Source organism: Podarcis raffonei, chromosome 10 (genome assembly GCF_027172205.1).
Source record: "Podarcis raffonei isolate rPodRaf1 chromosome 10, rPodRaf1.pri, whole genome shotgun sequence".
In the NCBI taxonomy this organism is placed as follows: domain Eukaryota; kingdom Metazoa; phylum Chordata; class Lepidosauria; order Squamata; family Lacertidae; genus Podarcis; species Podarcis raffonei.
In genome coordinates this window covers 47,229,696-47,249,457 of record NC_070611.1, presented here as the reverse complement: position 1 = coordinate 47,249,457, position 19,762 = coordinate 47,229,696, and the positions used below count along the sequence as shown (strand labels likewise).

Below are 19,762 nucleotides of genomic sequence, written 5' to 3'. Positions count from 1 at the left end.
ATCACTGAATCCTGGAGAGCTGAGCTGAAGTCACCACCTATCAGCTGATGAGCAGAGTTCAACCCTCCTGCACCGGCTGTGCAACCAAGTTCCAGCAGCCAATCCCTGCAGACAGCTGCTTTGCAAGTCCTGTGCATGGTGCTTTGCTGAGCCCAGGGCTGGCAAAAACCCAAGTGCCAGAAAACTAGCTGGCTGCCAGGTGCCTGGAAAACATTGTGCAAAGGACTTTGACAGGTAGGTGACACAAGGCATCTGTCAATGATCTGGTGTTATAATGATGCCACATGACTGACAGGTGGGTTGAATGGTGTGGTCTACCCCCTATGTCATACAGCCAGACCCGAGGGGAGCTGCCAGCTATCTTCTCCTTACTTCACATAATAATAGAACATGGGGGGGGGGATGATGAGATCCCATGTAGTTGATAGGTTCATGATTGCCTTCAAATGTTAGGCTGATGGCCCAATGATCCATCTTGGAAGACTGGTTTTGTGCAACAGAAGGAAAAACTAAGCAGGGATGAATCTTGCCACCCTCTGGCTTTGCGTCACTTCATTGCTGGCAATATAAACTGGAAGATTTTTCGTCGTTGGGTTTGAGTCTTGCAGTGAAATGAAATTTTCAAAGCCAGCCCTTCACACCAGGCAATCTGTCAATGTGCTTTGTTGCCATGACACCACTGCAGAGCAACACTCAAAATTCTCACCTCTTATTCCTTGATGACAATGCATTAGTCACATTGTTGCAGTTGCACAGTCACTCCTATTGCTACCCTTGGATAGCACATGGTGTATAGCTCAGTGACAGAACATCATGTTCCCATGGCTCCTTCAGTGGGAAAGCAAGTCACGGTGGTTCGCAGCTTTAAAATGCCATGCTAGAGCATTGGGGCCTAGCACTCAAAAGACATGGGTGTTTTACAGCAGTAAATATTACCCTCCAGTTGATCACTCCCACATCTATGACTCACTGTAAACAGAGGGGATAAAAAGCACCACCGTACGATATAACTCTTGTTATGCCCAATTAAGGAGAAATACATGTTAGATTTTGCAATAATGAAATTGTGGAGCTACTGCATAACAGCACTGTCAAATTTTCGGAATGAAGGCATTGATTATGTGTAACACAGAGGAGGTTTTATGAAGGTAAAGCACACTGAACTGTACTCCTGTTACCAAGGAAAAGAGAGAAAAAAATCCCTCTTTTGCTGGAGTTCTGTAGCAGGGAGTTCAGCCCAAAGAGCTGGTGATTGGCTAAATTAGGCTGGCCTTGCTTGCTTAATACAGGTCACAGCTACAGCCACATGACCACAGGATACTGATAAGAGACAGGCAAAGCAGCCAACAGATTGTTTGCTGAGATAAGCCCCCACGTTAGCAGTTTGATTTCTGTAGGTCAGCCTGACACTTGGTTGGGTCATCAAGACCAACATATGAGTGTGCTTGTTCAAATATGGACATTGTACTTATTTCTGTAATGTTATTAGAGAAACTATATCAATATGCATAGAATCTCATGCCCCATGTTTCCAAGAGAGATAATTATATACCTTCTGCAATGCCACAATCTATCATCGAAGAATGATGTTCTCTCTCATATGCCCATGTAAATCTATGAAAAAGATCAGATGGCCTATTAAAATTAATGCTGAGTACTAAGAAACAAGTTGATGAGTGAGGAAATATTAATGTGTTTCTGGGGTGGGGACTAGAGTCCCACTGATTTTAGTGGGATAATTCAATGGCAAGCCATCAGTGAATTATCCCTTAAGGAAGCTTTCAGGTGCACATTCCCATGGTGATGTCATATTGAATACTATGCATGTTTATCATACAGATATTTTGCCAGATGTATATCAATGCAAGAGTTGGGAAGTCCCTTGTTGTAAGGCAAGATTATCCATGCAGTAATCCCTCACTATATAAGCAGGGCCATGGTGGACCAAAAGTAGATTCCAGCTATATTGCAAATATCAGCACAGTACTCAGGTAAGTCATATATCATAGGAAGAGGCAAACATGTGATTCCTGGATATGGTTTAGGGTTAAAAAGTTTTTTTAAAAAATAAATTGTGCTATGTTATTTTAAACTTTCTTGTTAGCTGCCCTGATCTCTGTTGAGGAAAGGCAAGATACAAATGTTTTAAGCCCTACCTACGCCACCCTGAGTTCTATCACGGAAAGATCAAATGGGGGAATAAGCCACAACTGAAGTATGAAAACTGACATCACAAGCCATCCTTTCATAACATACACGGCAGAATTTGCTCTTTTGGCAAATATATGAAAAGCTCATGCCACCCTTCCACCACCACACACAAACACAATGGATCCAAGTGAATTCTCCAGACATAAGCCATGCATTTAAAAAAAGTTTATTGTAAAAAGTAAGTCCCCTTCACACTCCAAATTCAAATAGACTATATAGAAAATACAATAAGGACCATTAATCAACACCCTCGTGACAGCATTATTAGACTCTACAAAATGGAAGTACAATTGTACTTAAAAGTTTTGAGAAACTGGCAGCTCAGGCAGAGTTTCTTCCCACGACCAGTTTCTGAACAAGATACAACATATTGGCATCGTGACACTCCCACCCCATCCCACATGCTATGCAAAATAGTCTTATTTGTGTGCCATACGCTTTACAAGCTATATCAGTGCTCTGTAGGTGTAGTGAGGAGGTGGAAGGGCAATTATCCTAGCAACCGTCCACTGGGTCAGGTTTGTCAAGCTGGCACACACACTTCTGACAACCAGGCAGCTGTCATCTGGGCAAAGAGAAATCAGCTGCCTTTTTCTGGTCTTCTCCCAGAAAGTGGGAAGAGATAGCAAGGAGAAGCAATGGGAAGTTTGGATTCAAACTCTTCATGCTCTCTCTGCAATGTATGGCTTCATAAACTGTGACTTGCAGTCACCATCCCCTGATCCCCATCTCTAAGCAAAAAGCCACGTTGGTAAAATCAGAGTCAAACACTCTATGAGCTGGATTAAGTAGCTCAAACATATTTACTTACACTCACGCACACACTCAGTATTTGTCATAAAGCTGTATATAAATAAGAAAAAGCTCAATATTTTATTATTAAAAATAAGCCTGCCCTTTAAATTGTACAAAAACCAATGCAAAGTCTGGGGGGAAATCTCCTGAATGTGGTGAGCTGGGAGAGAGAGAGAGAGAGAGAGAGAGAGAGAGAGAGAGAGAGAGAGATGGAGTATGTCAGGAGCACTTCCAAACGCAAACAGCAAGACTGCCTCCAAAGAACATGTACAGCAGATTCTTCACCTCATGGGTGATCTCGAAACCAAAGCCCTCCCCAATCACGACATGCCAGGAGGAGCCAAACTTCTTGTCCATTGTCTCTTTGATCATCTTGGCAGCACTCTGAAGGGAAGAAACAAGAGATTCAACAAGGAAAGGAATAGGAGCCAAAGGGGAAGGAACAGCAAGTTAGAAAGAGAGAAAAATGGATTCTTTCCCATATGCCGCTGAAGCTCATCAACTGTTTATATATACAGTGAGGGGGGGAAATATTTGATCCCCTGCTAAATTTGCCCATTTGCCCTGTGACGAAGAAATGACCAGCCCATAATTTTAATGGTAGGTTTATTGTAGCTGTGAGAGACAGAATAACAACAGGAAAACTCCCAGAAACCCAGAAGACAAAAGTCAGAGATTGATGTGCATTATAATGAGTGAAATAAGTTTTTGATCCCTTTGCAAAAGATGACTTAGTACTTGGTGGCAAAACCCTTGTTGGCAATTACAGGGGTCAGACGTTTCTTCTAGGTGGCCACCAGGTTTGCACACATCTCAGGAGGTATTTTGTCCCACTCCTCTTTGCAGATCCTCTCCAAGTCAGCAAGATATTGAGGCTGATGTGTAGCTACTTGAACCTTCAGCTCTCTCCACAGATTTTCAATGGGATTAAGGTCTGGAGACTGGCTAGGCCACTCCAGGACCTCAATGTGCTTCTTCTTGAGTTACTCCTTTGTTGCCTTGACCATGTGTTTTGGGTCATTGTCATGCTGGAATACCCATCCTCAACCTATTTTCAATGCCCTGGCTGAGGGAAGGAGGTGCTCACCCAAGATTTGAAGATACATGGTCCCGTCCATCGTCCTTTCGATGCGGTGAAGGTGTCCTGTCCCCTTAGCAGAAAAACACTCCCAAAGCATATTATGTCCCCCATGTTTGACAGTGGGGATGGTGTTCTTGGGGTCGTAGGCAGCATTCCTGCTCTTCCAAACATGGCGAGTTGATTTCATGCTAAAAAGCTCGATTTTGGTCTCATCTGATCGCAACACTTTCACCCAGTTCTCCTCTGGGTCATTCAGATGTGCATTGGCAAACTGCAGATGGGCCTGTACATGTGCTGTCTTGAGCAAGGGGACCTTGCGGGCTCTGCAAGCTCTCAGTCCTTTACGGTGTGGTGTGTAACAACTGTTTTCATGATGACTATGGTCCCAGTTGCCCTGAGATCATTGACAAGTTCCTCCCGTGTAGTTCTGGGCTGCGACGTCATGATTCTCCTGATCACTGCAACTCTGCGAGATGAGATCTTGCATGGAGCCCCAGACTGAAGGAGGTTGACAGTTATTTTGTGTTTCTTCCATTTGCGAATTATTGCACCGTTTTCACCTTCTCAACAAGCTGCTTAGCAATAGTCTTGTAGCCCAGTCCAGCCTTGTGCAGGTCTACAGTCTTGTCCCTGACATCTTTGGTCTTGGTCATGGTGGCTACTTTGGAATCTGCTGGATTGATTGCTTCTGTTGACAGGTGTCTTTTGTACAGGTACTGTAACGAGCTGGGATTACAGGTAAGACCTCTCCCTTACAGCAGGTGCTTCTAATCTCAGCTCGTTACATACAGTGAAGATACCAGGTAGCCTGACATCTGGCTGGTTGATAGGAGATCAAATACTTATTTCAGTCATTATAATGCACATCAATCTCTGACTTTTGTCTTCTGGGTTTCTGGGGGTTTTCCTGTTGTTATACTGTCTCTCACAGCTACAATAAACCTACCATTAAAATTATGGGCTGGTCGTTTCTTCGTCACAGGGCAAACGGGCAAATTTAGCAGGGGATCAAATACTTTTTCCTCTCACTGTATACATAAAGAGAGAAACACACACATACACACAGAGTTTTATCTGCTGTTCTTGGCTTCATTATATAACTGCTTTAAAAACAAACTGTTGTCATTATGCATATCAATTACCGTATTTTTTGCTCTATAAGACTCACTTTTTCCCTCCTAACAAGTAAGGGGAAATGTGTGTGCGTCTTATGGAGCGAATCCAGGCTGCGCAGCTATCCCAGAAGCCAGAACAGCAAGAGGGATCACTGCTTTCTCTGCGCAGCGATCCCTCTTGCTGTTCTGGCTTCTGGGATTCAGAATTTTGTTTGTTTTCCTCCTCCAAAAACTAGGTGCGTCTTGTGGTCTGGTGTGTCTTATAGAGCGAAAAATACGGTATATGGTCATTTTTGTTAGCTTTGATACATTTATATTTTGGTCTTGAGATGAATTTGTAACTTTTATTCAAGTTATCTTTTTAATTGAAATTAGTTGCTCCACCAATTTAATCATTCATGTGTTTACATGGGTATTTGGGTATTTTGTATTAATATGATTCTGGTATCGTCACTGAATTATTTCTATTTATTGTTGTATTGGCTAATCAAATTTAATTTCAAGTCAACTGACAGAGAGATCAAACAATTTCCCCCCACAGACATGGGAGCTTAATAGTAATGTGTGGGATGCCCTCCCATCAGATGTCAGAGAGATAATAAACTACCTGACATTTAGAAGACATCTAGAGGCAGCCCTGTTTAGGCAGCCCTGTTTTAATGTGTGACATTTTAATGTATTTTTAATCTTTGTTGGAAGCCGCCCAGAGTGGCTGGGGAAACCCAGCCAGATGGGTCCGGTACAAACAAATAATGTTGTTGTTGATAATGATGATAATAATGTATCTTCCTTATCAATAAAAAATAAATCAAATAAATCCAAGCACAAAGTTCTCAGAAATGACCAATACCTCATTGTTGGTGGAGTATTTCTCACACGCAGTGACACACAACTCCATGGTCTCTACTCGCATCTCCTCTGGCATGTCTGTGTGCTGGAAGACAATGCAAGGAAGGCCATCAGCCACAAAGCAACCCACACTCCCAAACCCATCTGGGAGCCACCACCTCTTCTTTCTTTCATGCTTGGCTAGGAGTGGGCAAAGGATGGAAAGTGTAGAAGCCAGGCACAGGAATTCAACGGAAATCCTCTGTGACTGAGAAGTTTATTTAGGCAACTGGAGTACCTCCCCGTTTACAGAAATGGCAGTCCTGAAGCAAGACGTCTTTCTAAGCTAGATACAGCTCTGAGGTACATTGGTTTTCTGTCCCATTCTCCTTGTCCCATCCTTACGGGGGCAGAAGCATGCCAAAGATTTTAAAACCTAGCTGTTTGCATTCAAATACAGATATGTATAACAGTAAGAAAAACCTTGCTAAAATAAGTAAGTTTCCAGTTCTTGCACTTGCCATACACACAGAGACTTTTAAATGCCAAGATCACTTTGCCTTTGGAAGATACAAAATGGTTTCCAATCATTCTGCTTTTCTATTACACAGGTAAATGTCTCAGCAGCACATGCTAGAATTTGCAATACTCCATTCCTAGAGAGATTATAATCCTGCCCATGTTTATTACTTCTGTGCTAAAAATAATGTGGAGGCAGGAAGCGAGAAAGAACATGCTTCCCCATGCAGCAGGGAGACTTGTTCTGCTTGTGTAGCCTCCCCATGCAATGTAAAACCCAGTATTTCAGAGTCTTAAATAATGGATGGAGCCCGCATAAGTAGAGGGAATGGCAAGAGGGGTCAGAGCTAGGACACTCGTCCTCACTCTTTCTCCTCTTGTGTTCATTTAACACAGAAATAGTATGTGTATACAGGACTTATACTTCCTCCACATGCCTCAAATGTTCCATCATTTCTTCTTGCTGCCAACTTATTGTCCCATCTGCTATCAAGAACTCCCTCATAACATCACATGCCTTTCCTCTTTCCCATAGGCATCTGGTTGGCTACTGCAAGAACAGATGCCTGGACTAGATGGGCTACAGGACTGATCCAAAAGGCTCTTCTTCTGGTACTCTGGTTTACCCTTCCAGTTTTCTTTCATGCCTTCATGCACACCTCTTTCTTTTGAGCAATCGTTCAGAAATTGTTGAGCCACTGTAGGCAATGACCACAATGACTTCTGCTTCTTCATGTGTACTTTATAAAATACAGGATAATAAACTCTTTGGGGAAGAAACGTGGGGTAGAACTTTAATAAAGATAGAAGATGGTAGACAAGCAATAGACACGCACCCCCATTTTAACAAGATTGCTGGGAGTGCCTTGTGCAATTGTATTTTTATGAGATATACCAATAAAGTGTCTGCTTCACCCCACAACTCAGTACTCCTATTTAAATTAAGTACCAAAGTAAAATGGAAGCTAATGGCACCAAGCCCCCACATCTCCTGATCCAAGAACGTATCATACTTCATTATTCCCATTCTTACCCTGATCAGTGGAAAGCTGTGAAGTCTCTTATAGTCCGCCTCCTCTTTTTTCCCCTCCCCAGTGTCTGCCATTGTCTGTCCACTGTGACCCTGGGAAGGGGCAGAGCAGCCTGTGGGGAACCAATCAAGGGCAGACTAGGACTTTTTAGAATTCAGCCTGAACAGTTTTGCAGAAGCAGGGTATTCCGATGCTTAAGAGAAAAAGAGAGGGAGAAAATAGTTCAGTTGACATATCCTCAACATGAGGATATCACACATCTGAGATCTTTAAAAGAGTCAAAATAAAGAATGAGCCGTTCATCTAGTCATGGTTATACATGGCTAGATAATATACATGCATTATGATGCCATAGTTTTAGATGATAGTCTTTTTTGCAACTGTCAGTTGTTATTAGCATAAGATGTAAAATTGAAATGGCAACAATATTAAAATACTGTGAAAATCCCAGCCTGCTTTACTTTGCTACTGCCATTTCAAAATGCCAACTCTATTTTGCAAGCAAAAGCTTACAGAGTAGCAAGTCTTGCTTGCATATTCCTATCTGTCACTAAAGGAACAATGTCCTTTACATCCTGCCTAGTTAACAGCTATTCAATCCAATGTGTCCATAAATACTTTTGAGGTATACTGTAATTTAGAAATTATATCCCTCCTGGTCTAACTAAAAAAGGCTGACACTTAAAAATCCTTATTTCGTCAACTTTAAGAATAGGAACTTAATCCCACAATAACATTCTCTGATTAGCTTTGCACAAGCCCTACTTCTTGCCAGTCTCTGGCTTGAAATGGATTGATTAGCTCACAAAGGTGGGCAGACATCTTTCTCTTAACCCTAAAGATTTCCCCCCAGGCTGGAGCTACTCTAGGTTGAGAGATCATGGATATGGAATCTTTCCAAGGACCTTGGAATAACCCAAGCCAAGCGGTGAATAGAGGTATCAGCCTAGGTAAATCCTATATTTTGCCATGTTATGATATTTTTGCCAGTTTATCATCTATCAAAAGCCACTTTTGTGCTTAATTTCCCCATAAAAACGTACACTCAATTTTTAAAAGATCAATTGAATGCTTGTTTAGATGCCTTCTTGGGGGGGTGGAGTACTGATATGAGAACAGCAGGCCTAAAAACAGCTTTTCTTTGCAGTTGTTGTTTATTTAGGGGTATCCAATTAGCCCTTATACTTTGGTGACAGTTCTAGAAAAGCAGTCCTTGGGAACAGCTTAAGTAACTAAATGGGCTTGGATTTTATTCCAAGAGATGCAAAGAACCTCTCTGTGAGTGAGTGTAATGGTGGCAGATGTATGTGCCTTTCTTCCACTGATAGGTGGACATATCTTTGTGCTATGGTCTCTCTCTCTCTCTATCTTGCAGGCAGGTATTTCATGTTATGCAATGCCTCCCACAAGCAGCCATTTTGTGACTGCTGCAAAATTCCAAATGTGCCCACATGGCCCCAAGCAGGCAGACGTCATAAGTCAGTGGTAAAGCCCATGCTTTGCATATAGAAGGGTCCAAGTTCATACCATTGCAGCTCCAGTTAAAAGGATCAATTAGCAAGAGGCAAGAAAGATCTCCACCTGAAATTCTGGAAAACTTCTAATAAAGAAGGCAATATCGGAGAGAGAGACCCCTAGCTTGACTCAGTATGTCATCGAAATATCAACATCTGATGCTGCTGCTTATACAGGAAAATATCCAATATTAGTCATACTCAAAGTAGGCCCTTTGAAATCAATGGATGTAAGCAGCTTAGATATATTGATTTCAGTGTGCTCACTCTGAGTTTCCATAGCTGAGCTGTAAATGAAAAAAGCACATTTAAAAAAATTAACGCCTAATGCCAACTTCCTGGAAGAGAAAAAGTTCGCTGTTCTCAAGAGACTGGCAAACATGAAACATCCATTAGCGCCTGGGCACTTGTGTGAATGACTTTCCTCTTTTATTAGTAATGTTCCCTATCTATGAGTACAGCGATGGGCCAAAGGAAGTAACCCGAACAGGAGATGGTATGTTTAGGTTTGTCTTCTGCCTTCTTCATGGATTCTACTGTTCCTAGTTCTCCCCTAGCAGACTTTTTTTTGCATTTGCATAAAACATTGCAAGAAGACCTAAAGTGTTCTAAAGCAGGTGAGCTAGAGAAATGATCTGCAACAGCGGAACATTTGGTGCCTTTGTTGCTCCCCGAGGAAATTCTTTTTATCCAGCCTAGACCTCTTACCACGCCAGAGTCCGCCGCCCCGCCAGGCTCCGCGTCAAAACCCAGCCCGCGCCCCGCGAAGATGGTAGCCTGGGATGACCCCCCCCCGCCCCAAGGGGGCCGGACCACGCGAGGTGCTCAGGGCCAGGAGCGCGCTTCATCCTGTGAGGGGCCAGAACTGCCAGACCGAGCGGGCTGGGGGCGCTCCGAGTGGCCCTTGGCCGGCCGGGAGGGAGGTGTGGTGGGGGGCGCTGGGGTCTCCGGGCGGCGGGAGCGCCCAAGGCTCCACTCCGACGGGGCGGAGAGGGGAACGGGGCGCAGGGAGCCCGACCCGCCTGCCCGGCTTCTCTCACCTGAGTCACCTCGACCCGGAGCCCCAAATACCAGCCTCCCTGCGGTTGTTAAGGAAAGGAAACGTGCTTGTCTTAGCAACCGACGCCGGAAGTCCCGCCTTCCCCCTTCCCCCATAGGGCGAGCCGCGAAGGGCGGAGAACGCCGGGTAGGTTGCGAACGCTTGTCTGTCACGAGGAGGGGGGGGAAAAGGTCCTTCAGGATCGTTGGCGGCGGGAGTTGGGGGTGTCTATCAGCTGCCGGATGCGATTTGGGAAGTAAATAAAATGCCTACATGCTGCAAAGCGGCACCAGAGGTTTTGCAGCTGTGATCGTGTTGTAGGAAGGAAGGTGTGATTTGTCCAGGCAGTTAAAGGTGCTCTGTCCCCGTAGGCACAGTCCAAAGCACCCGGCATTCTCCTGCCTCTCTCCCCGTCACGTTGGGAGGGAAGTATCCCAGCAGGCGGGTGCCAGGGAACTTTTTTTTTAACCTAACCCTGTGTAGACCCTGAATTCTGTATTTATTAAAAAATAAACTGAACGGTTGTGAATAATTCAAATAAAAATACTAAGGGGGTGTGGGGGTTGGGAGAAGAAAGGAAAGCTGGGAGAAATAGATCAAGGCAAGGTGGTCAGAAAAAATCTGCATTTGCAGGTACATCTCTGCATGGTTCTCAGCATAGCTGTCAACTTTCAGGTTTGAAAATAAGGGATCAGCAGCCTCAAAAATAAGGGATCAGCAGCCTCTCCTGTCCCGGGGACAGGCTACAGGATATCTAACAATCCGGGATAGCAGCGGGAAACGGCGCTGGAATAAGGAAATTTCCCGCAAAAAAAGGGAAGGTTGACAGCTACGGTTCTCAGTAGAAGTGCCTATGATTTCTGACTCCCAATTGTGTCACAAGAGCAGCAACTAAACGCCCTCAATTATACCGCTGGAGTGAGAGCTTTGGAAACGGGGAGTGGGATTTTATTGAATCCTGGAGGTTCTAGTAATGAAACTTTGATCCCACAAGCCTGTTACAATAACAAAGAACATTAATTTCACTCATGGAGAAACAACGGCCCTATCTGAAAAAAGAGAACAGTTGCAAAGAGAGGTGTGGGTGAAGAAAGCATAGCTGTCAACTTACAGATTTGAAAATAAGGGACCAGCAGCCTTGAAAATAAGGGTCCAGCAGCCAAAATAAGGGACCTGCAGCCTCACCTGTTCCAGGCACTCTAGTCTTCCTGTCCTCCTGCAGTCTGGTCAAACTCATGCTGGTCCAACCAACTTTGTAACCAGAGGTTCAGCTGAATAGAATCTGAATCACATGCACCACAAGGCCTATGCAGCCTCAACTTAAGATGGCTCCCCGGCCTGGCTTTGCACTGCAAAGTTTGCAGCAGCACGTGCAACAAAATGGCGTCCAGCATTCAAAAACCCCCTCAGCTTGCATTAACTAGCCACACACAAGGCATGCAAGCTCCACCCCCCAGTTGTTCTTAGGCTTCTTATTGGGTGAGCAACACAGCCAAGCAACACAGTTAGAGCCTCCCTCCTCCCTGGCCGGCAGGGAGGGAGGGAGAGGAGCTGCTTCCTTTGAAATTTAAGGGACATCATTTAAGGGACAGTTAAGGGACATCTATCAATAAGGGACAGCAGCGGGACATGGCGCTGGAATAAGGGACTGTCCCTTCAAATAAGGGACACGTGACAGCTATGGAAGAAAGGGGAATACTGCTCATCATCTTAAATGACTGGGTGAACTGGCATTGCAGCGAGAGAGAGAAAGAGTGCAGAAGGAGGCTGCAGTTGGAGCCATCCTCCCCTAGGACTGACCCTAGACCCTAGACACTAGAGTTTAGGCAAAGTGGAGCAGTGTTATGAAAGAGCAGCCAGTTTGGGAGGAGAGGGGCTGGTGGTAGGATTGCCATATTTTGAAGAGCAAAAAAGAGGACACATTTGCCGACTTCTACTTTTAACTATTGATCACTATGACGACTCTACCCATGAAAAAGAGGATGTGTCCTGGAAAAAGAGGACATATGGCAAACCAACTAAGGTTTTCTGCTTCAGGTGTCAAAATAACTTAATTGTCCTCAGACACCAGGCACTTTGGTTTGATGTGGGGCAGAGGCACCATTTTCTCCTCTGCCTCAGAGAGCAAAATGTCTGAGAGTCCTGACCCAAAAATGATTGTTTTAAACCTCATGCCAATTTGGCCTCATTGGGCTGTAGTACGTGGCTGGTGGAGTGCAGCTATTACATGTTAGGCAAACCAGACCGACAGAAATGCTAGTCAAGTCAATCCAAGTATATTGTGTATTTGCAACCTATCTGTTTGGCTATTCACGATTTCAGTTCTCTGCTAACCTTAAGTCTTATTTATAGTGGCTGATGTTTCTGCTTTTTTTCCATTTGCTAAATTACACATTCTTTCTGGATCCCAGGACCTCTTGAACCATGTCCTATTTCTTGGCTTCCTTTGCAGCTTCCTTTTTTGATTGAGATTATATGTGCTCTTGTTTTGCATCCCTAAATAGCTCCTATGTGGAATTTTAAAGTTTTTAATTTCCTCTCCTAACCTTTTGTCTCCACCATCTCATTTCCTCACCACCACCCCTATATGTCATCATAGCAGAAAGGCTGTTAATATATTTTTTTCATTGTTCAGCAATCTGTTGTTTTTCTTTGTGTGAAATGTACCACGCTGGCCCATATTTATAGTTTTCTTTTCAGCTATGCCATTTTTATTAAATACTTTTGAAATCATTTATTTTTCTGAGGAAAATGTTTCTTTGATCTCAGTCAACCCTTCCTCCCTTTCCTCAGTATTTTCACTCTGCTGTAAAAAACCCAAACCCCCCCCCCACATTTATCTATGGTTCTGTTCATTCTCCTATTTACTTACCACATTTCCTGTGCTAGATTTTTAGTCTGTGTCACACATTATCTGAAATGCATGTGTGTCCTGGACTTGGTTATAAAATCCTACTGTTTGAAGCGTTTTTTCTTAAACCAGCTTCACACCAGCTAGAGTTCTTAAGGCATTGCTAATCCATCTCTAGCTATGCAAATACTTATAGACATCCCTGTTACATCAAGGCCCCTGGTGTGTACAAAAACAGAAATGAAGCTGACACTAATGATGCCATGCTGATGTATGGTGAAACACTGGAAGAACAACAGCCTCACCACACTTCAAAGTGGTAATGTGAACACACCCTCTGTGTTTGAACTCCACCAGAGTTTTCTGGTTCTGTTCAGAGCAGGTTGGCACATTTCCCGATACGCCATGAATATGCTGCCACAGCAACCACAATAGTTTGGAGTGTAGATTCACTGGTTCAGATATAGCCACCTGTGCGAAGCTCTTAAATGTGTTGCAGCTACATGTGCTTGCAGATCACGTGTGCTGGTTGAGTAAATGTACAACTCATGTTAAACTAACCTGTAGATTTGGGATGGTGCAGAGACAGCACTGGAGAGGCGAAAGCAGAAGATGCTGGCCCAAGCTTTGCAATGAACATTCAACATCCAGAGTCATAAATGGTTCTGTATCAGTGCCATGTGGATATTTCTCTGGTGCTTCCTAATGCCTGCTAGTTCATGGGCAAGAGCAAACCTTGGAGGTAACACAGAGTTGCACCTCTTTATAGTTGCCAGTAGCTGTGAGGTTGGGTGTGAAGGGTGGCAGGAAGATTAGGGCAGGGTATATAAATCCAGGAGCCACCTGTTGGTGGCTGCTTGAATTTCCACTGCTCAAAAAATAGAAGACATTGCAAGATTTACAGTCGTCCTTGTGGTGTAATAAAGTCTGGAATCTGGTGATAGGTGGGAAAACAACACACAATTGAAAAGTCTCAAAATGATCTGAAGAACATTTCTACACCAATTAGTGGGAATTTATCACTTATGCAACTGCAAATGATCTGCAAAGTTATTGGTACTAGTGTGTTAATTTTGGACCTCATAACTGCATTATATAAAAATTGTTCTCTGTTGATCTTATTCCGTGGTTAATATTAGAGAGTTAATATTACAGAGTTCCTCTGTAAGGTGACAGTGAAAAAAAGTATTCTTAGATGTATATCCCATAATTGCAATTGTTAAGTCCTTTTCCTTTTTGTTACAGAATTCAATCAAACATTTAAAAAACAAAAAAAACCAGGAGTCACCAGCAAATTAAAAATGGGACTTGAGGTCTGGTACCTGGATTGGTGAAGAGGATAGGAAGAGTATTCTTTTGCCTCCTCAGTAGCTGCCCTATTATACCAGGTAAAATTATTTGCCCCTTTAGCCTGGCATTATTTACGCTGAATAGCAGCAGCCCTCCAGGGCCTATTTTCCCCATCTGATCCTTTAAAATAGACATACCAGGGATTTGAAACCTCTAACCTCCTGCTCTCAAAGTATGCGCACTAACATTAGCCGTCTGCCACGCACCCCACCCTGGCAACATGCTGCTGTGTGTAGGATCTGGCTACCTCACTTTCTTCAAGGATGCCAAGCATTTTCCTGTTTCTCTTTTCTCCTCACTTCGATATATACCGTATTTTTCGCTCTATAAGACACACCAGACCATAAGGCGCACCTAGATTTTGGAGGAGGAAAACAAGAAAAAAATATTCTGAATCCCAGAAGCCAGAACAGCAAGAGGGATCTGGCTTCTGGGATAGCCTCTGGCTGTTCTGGCTTCTGGGATAGCTGCGCCAAGCCTCTTCAGGGCAGTGGGATGAAGACTCCCCTTGCCCGAAGAGGCTGCGCGTGGCTAAGGCAGAAGCCAGGACAGCAAGCGGGATCGCTGCCCTGGCTTATGGAATAGCAGCGCGCAGCCTCTCCTGGGCAGCAGGATGAAGGCTTCCCCAGCCCAGAAGAGGCTGAGCGCGGCTAAGGCAGAAGCCAGGAGAGGCGCTTCGCTGAAGGGGTGCTGCATAGCTCTCCCTCTCTGTGCAGCGCCCCTTAAGCGAAGTGGGAGGAGGAACAGAAGGAGCCCCTTCTATTCCTCCTCCCGCTTCGCAGGACAGGCGCATCGCTGAAGGGGTGGTGCGCAGTTCTCCCTCTCTGCACAGCGCCCTTCGCTCCATAAGACGCACTCACACTTCCCCTTACTTTTTAGGAGGAAAAAAGTTCGTCTTATGGAGCAAAAAATACGGTAATTTCCTTCTGGAAAGAAAAGTGATTTCTCAAGTTTTTGCAAGTGTTGCATGGAATGTGCAAGTGCCACTCAGTGTGTGTGTGTGTGCGCGTGTAGCGGGGGGGGAGTAGAAACTGTGACATCACTATCAGGGGGCCATCTTAATGTTTCGCCATCAGAAGCAACAAGGCCTTTAACAGTGTGACACTTCAGCTCTCTCTAGCTCAAGTACCTGCAACTGCATTTGCTTATATTCATCCCTCTCCTTGTTGCCTTCCTTGCTGTCAAATATATATGTAAGCTCCTTGGTGTCAGCGACCTGTATTATTATCATTAAGACCTGTAATGCACATCAATAGTGCCTTATGAAATAATCTCCTGCACCCATTATTATTATTCATGAAGTCTGCCAATTTACACAATACCCTCAGCATCCTAAAGAGAATCAAATACAAACACCAAAGTTTATTGTCAACCATCAAATATACAAAAAAATACATATGACACATACATGTGTGAGCACATGTCAAATCCTGTTTAACAACTGTACAAAAGAAGGAGGGGGGAGCGAGAAGGAGAGTGAGAAAGTGACCGGTGGTCGAATTATGCCCTCAGGCTTGATGCACTAAGATCACAGTGTTTACAACTTGAACATCATTGCTTCCATCCCCTCACCGACTCCTGTGTAGTCTCCTCCCTCAGAGGGGTTTGGGTCCCCTTGGCAACAGGACAATTTGATAGCAGCTTTATATGTTATAGTTTTAGTGGGTATATCTTGCAAGACTGGTGCGTACTGACATGACACTGACAACTCCACATACACTGTGGAGAGCTAGTGTATGTGGCTCCAAATAATGTTATAATGGGATGAAATTGGGGGTTGCAATGGATGACCTCAGGGTCCCTTCAGGCCCTGTGATGCTTGCTTGTGAGAGTGAGGTATGCCAAACTGGTTGGACTAGCATGGTTGCCGGTAATGACTCTGGTAATGTAGTCAAGAACCCTTAATGGAGAACCTTGTTAGGGAGATAGCTCTGTGTAGCTGGAGTCTTCCGGAAGAAAGAGCCATTCGTGAAGCAGGTCTTGCCTTCTCCCATGGGGTAATTCTGTACCCATGCGGAATATAAACAGTCCTAACTCTGACTCAGCTATACAGCTGCAAATAAAATGTTTGAAATGTGTTTTAAGTGCGATATACACTAAATGGCGATGGTGAGCCTTATGGAAAATTCAATGTATTTTTTAAAACGCTTTTTTTTTTTAAAAAAAAGCATTTTCAGAACTTTTTTAAATATGTGTGTAGATTCCACCCCAGTCAGAGCATAGAGGGCTGAGCTGTTCTCCAGGAAATCCCAGTGGTGTTGGCAGTTTCTCTGGAAATCTGATGGGGAGCAGCAAACTCTGGAGATCTGATGACGGGTTCAGTTCTATGAATCTCCACCTATGCTCCATCTGAATATATGTGTAAATAAAACATGTATCACAAACTACCAATAAGTCTCTAGCGGCCTCTTTCTGAAGGAAACAAAACCCAGCAATGCTTCACCCCTGGATTTCTCGCCATTTGGAGAATAGTAGGTTTCTGTGGCTTATACTGTATCTACCCTACATGTAACAGGAGGCAAGTGGTTATATGCTAGATCAAAGATATCACCTCCTCCAAATGTTGTTAGACTAGATGTTGTTAGCTCAGTTGGTTAGAGTGTGGTGCTGATAACACGAAGGTAGCAGGTTCAATCCCTGTAGGTAGGGGACAGGGTTATTCCTGAATTGCAAGGCGTTAGACTAGTAGATTCTCCGGGTCCCTTCCAGCTCTATGAACTTCTGGAGGAGCACCACCACATTGGCTATTCTTGCTCTAGACCTACTTTGCCCATTAAAAGTGCAACATATAAAGCAGTCCTTAAAGGAGGAGCCAGAAATCTATGAAACGACTTTGTCCGCTCTGCCTTCCCTCACCCCTTTTGTTCAGAGAGAGAGAGAGAGAGAGAGAGAGAGAGAGAGAGAGAAAGATCCAATGTGTTGTATCACCAGTCATGGCAAGTGGTAAGTTTAAGGTGAGGGAGGAAGCAAAATACGACACAAGCAATCACAAGATCCCCAAAGGAAAGCAAAATAACTCACAGGTGCAGTTCTCAGTGGGTTCACAGGTTTCAAAACCATTGTAATATATCAGGCACTCAAAAGGCATACAGACTTCCCCAGCTCCTACATTTCTGACCCGCGGCTAACCAGCCACCCTTCCAATCTCTTCCCAACGTCTTCTTTTCCACTAGAGTAGTGAAGACTCTCTCGTCAGCTGCTCCAAGAGTTATCGTTAGTCCCTCCCCCTAAGTGGCACATTGAGAATGTGGGGGGGGGGAGAATGGTGGGGATCAGAACAGGAAAAAAGAACACAGCTAGATTAACTGCATGGACGTGGCCTCCCACCTCAGAATATGGCCTGTTCAAGGCTGACGCACACACAGCATTTTCTTTTACAGGGTTCACACAAGGGGTGAAGGGTTATCACAGACACATCCAGCAACAAGTCACATGGTCACCAGAGGAGCTTGAAAAAGAACCATGGCAGTCCATGGGAATTCCAGTTTGACGGTTGTCAACTGACCACTTAAAAAAACACCCCAATTCTAGCCTGGGTAGCTTTTAAAAACAGTTATAAGTCTAGTTTCCAGAAAAGCAAATTGCAAGGCTGCTTCCGCCTGCTCTGCTGCTGCTAGTAGCATTTCTTCTCGTGAAGCTGTGCATCTTAAATGATTTGAGGCCTTCTGTGCTTAGTACTATCCCTAGGGCCAGCAAAAACCACTGGCTAAGTGCAGGCAACCTTACAAAATTCATGTTACATTTATCTGTGAACGTGTGCTGGGAGAACAATTAAACCAGACCTTTGGCAGATTAACAGTCTATGTCCTTTTAAATGTGTTTGGAGGAGAGGGGTTATTGGTTTGTTTTGCACTTGTTCTTGTTTTTTATTTTATTTTTATATTAGTATAATAAATAAATAAACCACCCTTCATCTGAAGATCTCAGGGCAGTTCACAAGAGAAACGTATTATGTACTCTGTGGTTTTATTCTGTATTTTTATGCTGCATTTTACAAATTTGATTAATACAAATTAATACAAATTTATTTCATTTAAATTGAAATAATTAATAATAAAACAATTGGGCTTGCGGATTTGTGTGATCAAATCCATGTTTTATTTATGCGGCAATTGCTTCTTTTGACTGGTGGTACTTCTGAATAATCATGCATAGGATTGTACTGTAAATACCAAGTGGTCCATGATATGCAGAGATTGGGCTGGGAGTAGCAGGATACTCTGCAAGCACTTGGGTCACTTGCATCATTGCTGTTTAAGCCACAGAGGAGGAGGCACACATGGTTACCGACTCAGGATGAGAAAGGCTTGCCTTAATGAATTCAAAAACAGAAGAAATATTTTGACCTTAAATGTAAACATTGCAACAGGTTGAAGGAAAAAACCAGGGAGGGAAGGAGGGAGGCAAGCTTCTTCTTCAATGCATGTTTTATGTTTGACTTGGGAAATACTTAAGTATCCACATAATTGTGACAATCAGGAAGAAGGGAAAGTGTCTTGAGGGTGCTTCCCAACCACTGCTATTTGGGGGAGACATTCACAGAGTGGCATATTCAGGCTACGCACCTAAAGCTGATTCACCTGCTTCTTGGAAAAGTAGGACTGGAAAGTGTGGAAACACATGACATCGTGTGACCTCCCCACAAACAAATCAGAATGGATCCTCAAACATGGTTTTATGTTCTTCATACTTGCGTTCTAATCTCTCACGGTGAGAAGCCAAAGGGAGCATTTGCTGTTGCTCTTTCTGGGAAAGAGACTGGGGAGGAGATGGGAGTTATAGAACTATGAAATAATTGAGCAATGTCTAGTCCAGAGCTTTCCAAACTTTTCATGTTGGTGACACACTTTTTAGACATGCATCATTTCGCAACACAGTAGTTCAGTTTTACCAGCAAACTAGAGGTTTAACTAACCCCTTTCCAGCCCTGGGAGGAGCGTAGGGAGCGGTTGCATGACACACCTGCACACTGCAGCCGACACACTAATGTGTCGCGACGCACAGTTTGGAAAGCTCTTGTCTAGTCTCTACTACTCATTCCCCATTTGAGTGCTTTAAGTCAATGCACCACAAGCATTGGAGAATGTATGTCATGAGCATCTAAACTAATATCTAGAAAGCCAAAACATAGGTGCTTATCATTCTTCTGGTTTGATACTTTCCTCCCTTATTCTGCTACTCCTTTTCTCTCTTTTTCTGCCACCACTTATCTCTCTCTTTCTCTGCCTGAGGTCCAGCAGCCTGGATCTAATTGAAACCTCTGCTCAACACAGAAAATTCTAAAGTAGAGCACACCCAGCAAATGGCCATCTAGCCTCTGCTTTCACAGCGAGGAGGAGTCTTTGCACCTCCAGTGGCATCAGCAGCTGTAAATGTATGGGCTAAGATCAGGCAATAGAAGAAAAGATCCAGTGTGCACTAGGGAAAT

At 43.9% G+C, this 19,762-nt stretch overlaps 1 protein-coding gene across 1 annotated transcript; it reads right to left on the bottom strand.

The window, feature by feature from the left end:
• Positions 1-2,361: 2,361 nt before the first annotated feature.
• DNAL4 (dynein axonemal light chain 4) lies at positions 2,362-7,717 on the bottom strand. The gene is made up of 3 exons (XM_053406655.1): positions 7,583-7,717; positions 6,053-6,136; positions 2,362-3,390 (listed from the first exon to the last, which is right to left on the bottom strand). The coding sequence occupies exons 1-3, from the start codon at positions 7,652-7,654 to the stop codon at positions 3,226-3,228; spliced, it is 321 nt and encodes a 106-aa protein (XP_053262630.1). The 5' UTR covers positions 7,655-7,717; the 3' UTR covers positions 2,362-3,225.
• Between the last annotated feature and the right edge of the window lie 12,045 nt (positions 7,718-19,762).

Coding starts and splice junctions, on each gene's coding strand:
- DNAL4 (XM_053406655.1), bottom strand. CDS start 7,654: ATGGCAGACACTGGGGAGGGGAAAAAAGAGGAGGCGGACTATAAGAGA. Junction 6,137..7,582: donor ACAGCTTTCCACTGATCAGG/GTAAGAATGGGA, acceptor ATTGTCTTCCAG/CACACAGACATGCCAGAGGA. Junction 3,391..6,052: donor AATACTCCACCAACAATGAG/GTATTGGTCATT, acceptor TCTTCCCTTCAG/AGTGCTGCCAAGATGATCAA.